Source organism: Carassius carassius, chromosome 28, assembly GCF_963082965.1.
Source record: "Carassius carassius chromosome 28, fCarCar2.1, whole genome shotgun sequence".
Lineage (NCBI taxonomy): Eukaryota > Metazoa > Chordata > Actinopteri > Cypriniformes > Cyprinidae > Carassius > Carassius carassius.
Window position 1 is genome coordinate 15,520,590 of NC_081782.1, and position 7,478 is coordinate 15,528,067.

The 7,478-nt window shown below is 34.9% G+C and overlaps 1 protein-coding gene across 1 annotated transcript; it reads right to left on the minus strand.

Moving 5' to 3' along the window:
• Positions 1 to 228: 228 nt before the first annotated feature.
• Positions 229 to 2,544, minus strand: LOC132108435 (lens fiber membrane intrinsic protein-like). The gene is made up of 5 exons (XM_059515139.1): positions 2,395 to 2,544; positions 1,814 to 2,006; positions 1,570 to 1,719; positions 1,310 to 1,444; positions 229 to 329 (listed from the first exon to the last, which is right to left on the minus strand). Exons 2-5 carry the CDS (start codon positions 1,986 to 1,988, stop codon positions 271 to 273), a joined length of 519 nt encoding a protein of 172 aa, XP_059371122.1. The 5' UTR covers positions 1,989 to 2,006; positions 2,395 to 2,544; the 3' UTR covers positions 229 to 270.
• Positions 2,545 to 7,478: the final 4,934 nt, after the last annotated feature.

Here is a 7,478-nt window from a genome sequence, read left to right on the forward strand (position 1 = left end):
ATTCTACAAGAACTTCAAGAAGTTGTTTTCTTCTATAAATCAAAATATATAGTCTATTTTGGTTCCAACCTGATCTGCACATCTTATTTTGTAAAGGAAATACACATAGAATATAAACAACATTTGAACTGAATTAATCATTTATTAGTTTGTGTTATGGGATTTTAAAATAAACAATAAATGATAGGTCTAAAGTGAAGGGATCAGAGATCACATGATGGTTCACATTCAGACTGAATGGATTAAATATCAGATCTATGATGAGAAGCATCAGCGTGACATGGGGCCTCTCGGTTCATACATCCGGTAAGCACACATATAGAAGATCCCTGTAAGAGAAAGACAAGGACTGTTAATAACTACTACATTAGCAACAACTTCACTCATCTTTACTCATTATTGAAAGAAACTGACCATGTTGTCATATTGTAACATTTAAAGGGATAGTTCACCTATTCAGAACACCCGTTCATCTTCAGAACACAAATTAATGTATTTCTGATGAAATGCAAGATCTTTTTGGCCCTGCATAGACAGCATTGCAACTGACACATTCACGGCCCAGAAAGGTAGTAAGGACACTGTAAAAATAGTCCATATGACATCAATGGTTCAACCGTAATTTTATGATGATACGGGAATACTTTTTGTGCGTAAAGAAACAAAAATAGTGATTTCTCTTCACTGCCAGTCTTCTACGTGTGTTCATGACGCATTTGTGTGGTCCAGCTGACGCAGTAGCCGGCCTTCTGACGTAGATATGGAGGTCTTGTGCCTTAATTTCAATCTGAGGAATGTTCATGCATGCATGGTACTCTCATGAAGGCATGTCGACAAGAAATTGTTGAGTGAAGTTGTTATTTTTTTCTTTGCATACAAGAATATTCCTAGTAGTTTCTTAAAATTTAGGTTGAACCACTGATGTCAAAGGGACTATTTGAACAATGTCCTTACTACCTTTCTGGGCTTTGAAATGGTAATTGTGTTGCTGTCTATGGAGGGTCAGAAAGCTCTCGGATTTCATCAAAATGTCTTAATTTGTTTTGTGAAGATGAACAAAGGTCTTACAGGGTTGGTATAACATGAGGGTAAGAAATTAGAGAGGTAATTTTAATTTTGGGGTGAACTATCCCATACATTTTATTTTATGGATGAATTCTTGTTCTTTAAAGGAATATCCCAGGTTAAATGGTGTGGGATTTTGTTAAGTACCAAAGAAAATATTGTCAACTCTTATCTCAGTTTGATAAAAACTCTGCGTATATTCATAACAGAATATTAATTTCATGAACATAAACACAAAGTGTACCTGAAAAGAAAGTGAGCACCACAGAAACCCAGCCCATTATGTACGACCACGAGAACCGCCAGTTCCCATATCGTTTTCCATAGTAGTTGACTGTCATCCCAGTGTAGACAGCCATGGCCAGCAGCACAAAGAAGCCTGGGATGTACAATGCAAATAAACAATGACTTCCCATACAGTACACGCAGTTTAGATATACAGTATGAGAATAATTTAACTTATTAAAGTTATTTTTAGGATTGGATGCATTGTCATATTCTTACATGAAATGAAATAGAGAATTCCCGCAGCAAAGGTTTTGTCAAATCCGCTAAAGGAGGAGTAATTGATGAAAGCCATGACACCGATGATGATGCCAAAGAAACAAGCTAAGATGGAAAGGATCATGAAGGCCCGAGTGGCATCCCAATATGCTGTTCAAATAAAACCAGAGATTAGTTGTCTTTTTTTTACTTTTGAAAAATGTTTCAATGTATGTATTTTATGTCCACTGTGTGACGGTCTCACCGATGCTGTCTGTTAGGGTCATGCATTTTCCAGGTAGACAGTAGCGCCACAGGCCCTGATGCATGTAACTGCCGGACTGGCGGTACTGCATCCAGTAATCAGTGGCAGTGGAGATCACCAGGAGTATTTTTCCCACTCCTGCACAAAACAATCCACCTCCCATAAAGCTGTACATCTTGCACCTACAGACACACTACAGACAAAACATGAGTCAGTACTGAAATTAATTCCAAACATATGTAAACATACTTTAATTACTAATTTAAAAAGTACAAATCTATCAAATGTTGTTAAATATGATTAAGTTTAATTATAGTATGTATTGTTTTTTTTTCTTTTTTTGATTTTCAGTTTTCATTTAAATTTTAGTTTAAGTTTTAGCAAATTTCACAGTGCTTTTATCATTGTTCGTTAGTATAATTTTTTTTTCATTATTATTTTTTTTAACTGAAGCTATTTTAGTGTCAGTCTTTTTTTTTAAAGTTTTTTTTAAGTTTAAGTTTCACATCTAACATTTCTATTTTATTTCATAATAAAAAATCAACATACAATATGAAAAAATAAATAAATACATGACCTACCTCTTTCCCCCCAAAAAATGTTATCAGACTGAATAGTGTGAAGCTGAATTATGCCAAGGCAGGCAGATTTCCATGAGCTATTGGCAGTTGTTTTTTGTGAGGGCACAGTAGCTGGGTGGAGAGCTGAGACCAACAATAGAGCTGTCAGCCAATCAGAGAGGCCAGATGAGTGCTTAAGAGAATCTGCTGAAAATACAAAACTATTTAGCACTAGTTTCACTAATACTGATGACAAAGTACTTTCAATTGACAATATAGAAACATCACAGAATGACACACAAAATGACAAGCAGTTTTTCAGGAAATTGTAAAAACATGTCTAATTCTTGTTTGTCATTATAATACTTTTTCTTACTGTTAATTTCAAGAAGAAATTTCAATAATTTATTTACTTTTTGTTTAAGTTACAGCAAGAATATATGAAATACATGTAGCAAGTATATATGAAATACATGGTTTTAAAAATGTACAAATGTACTTTTTTCCCCCACTAAGCACTACACAGTAATTATTATCCATTCACTTTACTACATGTCTACTGCTTCTTTTTAATGGAGTATTAAACTGTCTCCTAAAAGGTTAAGAATCCATTAAGTGAACATTGTGTCTCCCCTGAAAGCTCCATGTCTACTTAGACATTAGATGCCACCTAGAGCCTTCACATTAAAGTAATGCAATAGACTGAAAATAGAAAGTAATGAACAGATAAAAATAGAGCTCATCTGCCCACAGGAACTAATAAAACACCAATCCTCTTCAGGACATTGAACATAATAGCAGCTGGGACTTTGTAAATGTGAATGATTAAGATATTTTCCAGGAGAGTTGTGTGCTGAAGGTTTGGCTACATTTATCTTTGGATTTATTAAAGGATTCGAGAGCCACATGATGAAAATGGTGCTTGTCACAGCCAAAAACAGCTTTTGGGGCTAAAAGGTTTCTAGTTGACAAGAATGTGTACATTTTACAACCAGCAGATGGAGACTTTTTACCATAAATATGATAAACAGAGCGAAAGCAACACTTTAAACTCTTATGTACATCAATGGTCAAGTGGCAGAGGGAATATCAGGATATTTGATCTGTCTTGATACAGTATGTGGGTTTCCTCGCCTGTCCTGTCAACAGCATCTGTCTGCTCTGGTAATTGATACTAGTGCTTGAAATACTCACCCATCATGCTGCTATACTCTTCAGTATCTCTGTTAGGGTTGTACTGTACTTCTGTTTTCTGTCTTCAAGCAATTCTGTCCTGCAATATTTACATATAAAAACAAGTTATGGCTCCGTCTGGTATGCAAAAGTCCACTGAGGCCTGCACTGTGTTGAATTTTCAGTGCACCACTTCTGCCAATTACATCAATCTACACTGGCAATGAAAGCTTTAGGCTACAACCTGTCTGAGAGTTGATTAACTGATTAAGAGTTAACATTTGCTAGAAATTTAGAAAAGTAATCAAAAATGTTATCAAATTGAATCATTTTCATTACATTAATAAAGTAAATGAAATAGTAGCCCTCTTAACACTACATACTGCTTACCCTAAATAGGTCTACAGCATTTCTGAGACTATTATAGGATGCTGCAGGGAGGACATTTTTTTGTAGGCCAAAACCTGAAAACGAATTAAGATTTTCGCACTTCAAAAGTTCCACCGTCCCAAAGTCAGTGGGTTTTTGGTTAAATGCATGCAATGAATTCTGTGGTAATCGAGATAAACTAAATTTTGAAGAATCTTTATGATCCATTACCATTTCCAGGTTTTGGCCTGCTTTAAAGTTAGTCACAGTGCTTATTTTCCACAGTGATCCAAAAGCCAGTGGGAAATTCCTGTTGGGTTGTTTTTGTAAAGGGAAGTTGGGCGATGCTGACTTGGAGTGGAACTACAAAAATCATCATCACTGAATATAATACCAAAAAAAAAAATTGTAATGGTGGATTTAAAATTCTTGTATAGGTCTCCATCCAAAGGACACCTAGATATATGAAACAGCAATGAAGGATCTCTAATTGAAGGGCATTCACAAAACCTATTTTGGCATTTCCACTGTTTCCTTTTTTTTCCTATGTTACTATGCTCATGCACACGAGTAACTCAAAATATACTTGCTTTTCTGCATTCTGCTCTGTTTCACAAACAATTAGCGTTACCTAATTTTCATCCCACAAAAGCAAACATGCAACTGATGTCAAATCAAAAGATTAATCAAGATTAACTTTAATTGTGTGTCAGCAGACATTATATTTCCTGTCCTGCAATGTTTTTAAATGCAACAATGAATGAGACATAGTTATTACATTTGAACTAATTTATAAATAAATCCATAAATATATATATATATATATATATATATATATATATATATATATATATATATGAGGCCTAATAACCATCCTGTCCATTTCATATATATATATATATATATATATGAAATGGACAGGATTGTTATTAGGCCTCTTTAAACACTCTGTTTATTACTTTGTCTCCATTTTTGTATATTATGATCCTTTGTACTTTATGCATTATTTTTTCCTGTTTTATTTATTTTATTTTTTTTATTAAATAAAATCATACTTTTTTGATAGCATAAGGAAACCAAAATGTTTTATTCCTCATCAAAAAAATGCGTTTTGTTAAAAAAAAAATATATATATATATAAAATTAAAAATTATTATTATTTTTTTGTCTATGACCAGTTATAACAAGCAAATAAAAAACTTCACAAACTGAACAATTACAGCTTCAAAGAAATGGCCCAAAAAGGGCTTTTTAATGAATGACTTGTGGAGACAGAAACTAGATTCATGGGGTCCCAGAGAGAAAACTGAGCTTGTATAATTGAAGAGCTTGTGATGCAGTATTAACTCACTCCTCAATTATACAAGCTTCATTTTCTCTGTTCCCAGGGGTGAAATAGTACAAGGCGGATGCCCTCAGCATAGCAAGTAATGCATCGTGACGTCATCCTCTGCGTCATAGATGCCGATTTTGGAATGACACAACAATGGCTAAATGATCACAGTCTTTGTATTTCACCTGTGCCTCTCTGAATGGCTTCTGAGGTGCTAAAAACTGATTTTGGGACACACGCTTCATTTCAGAGTGCTGAGGGAACCGTGGCAAGCAACACAGTGTGGCGGATTCATTAGGCTAAACGTCACTTTGGATCTGGCTGCTGGCTAGCTAATTGGCTAATTAGATTTGTGCTCGTCTAAATCCATTTTACAACTGAAACAATGGCTTCAAGCAATTGAGTTTCCAATCTTCTCCCAGTGGTTTTTCAAGAGAGCAAAAATAAGCTCAAACATTGAATACGCAATTAGTGAAATAAGACCTCAATTTTAGAAGACTTCTGAAATATACCTGTTGAAAAATGACTTGAACCAGCTTGAATTGTTTTTCTGGTCTCCTAGCCTGGTCAAGGTGTGATATTTGCTGGTTTTACAGAGATTTGGGTCATGCTAAACCAGTCAAACAGCATCTTAACCAGCTTTAACAAGAAAGAAAAAGGCTTGTGCTGGTTTGCTATGTTTCTCTCAAACTCTCTGTTTTGTGATCACTTCATAACAGACGTTGAGGTCCAGAGTGTGTTGCAGGTTTGAACTCACTCAACTCAGATCTTGACCAGTCATGTCCACACCATATGTAGGGTGCAAAAACATTGATCTACCACTAGGTGAAGATGGATTGTCATGGTTTCTTGTTTTTAATCACTCGTGAATCCACATTGTTAGGGGTTTTTGCAGTTTGTGCTCTGGTAAATACAGAGTATTTACTGTAAAAAGTACCATATCTGAATTAACTAAAACTCTTCTCTTTAGGTTTAACAGTACGTTAACAGATTATCTTTTAATAATTTGTTCCAGTACAATGATAATATAAATTCTAAACTATTAAATAAAATAAATTGCTATAAATAAATATTAGAAATTATTTACATACAACAAAGAATATGCCTTTATATATTTTACAAATGCTATATCATGCTTATTGTAATTCTTTTAAACAATGTTAAAGAGTCTGTATATTCATACAAATATTAAAATGGTGTTGGATTTATGTCATCATATTCAAGCATATTCAAGCTTTCAGCGTAACCAAGAACAGATTTTACTTGGCTATCAATACTGACTAGCAAATTCAGTGCCAGGATTGTAAAAAATGATTAAATATTACTTTTGCCTGTGATTTAAACTGTATTTTCAGATTCCCATTTGAATGAAAATCAAAAGTAACAGTCATTTCCATTTCATATAGTGATGCAAGTTCATTACACATTCTAGAGCACATTTTCCCATATTTACAAATGTGTGAAATAATGCATTCTGTCAGTCATTTCTCCTCATTAGACAATGATCCAGCACAGGCCTTGCTGTAGCTCAGTTAATCCACATTAATTGAAACAGGAAATCATTCACAGTTCGAGCCAAGCAGCTCCTCTCTGGTTCAGTTTATCAATGTGGAATGAAAATTACAATATAAAACGCTAATCCACTGCACTCATAAACAGCGTGGACGAAGAACACAAATCAAGTAAAGAGGCTGTCATGAAATACCAGGCCAGTAATAGTCCCATACTCATTTTAAATGATACTTGAGTGAAAGTACAAAAGTGCTGACTTTTTATGCACTTAAAGGGGAACTCGTGGCCTTTGACTCCTAACCCTAGGGTTGTGGGTACCACTTAGATGCCCTTGAGCAATGCATCGAACCCCCAGCTGCCCACTGCTCCGGGTGTGTGTACGTGAGTGCGTGTGTGCGCGCATGTGCACTTTGGATGGGTTAAATGCAGAGCACGAATTCTGAGTATGGGTCACCATACTTGGCTGAATGTCATGTCACTTTCACTTAAGTATTAAAGGTAATATTACAGATCAGTTTATTGTTTTATTTAGCAATTTTCTCTTCCACGAACTCTCATATGAGGTTGCTATACAATCTAAAAAAAAAAAAATGCTTGTCCTACCAAAAACTCATCCAGCAAAGATGCTTGTATTAATCCACAGACTACCTTCATCAATCCTGAGTGCTGCATTAATGGCGCTTTACTCCCCACCAATCAACCAGAGGTTATAAATGTC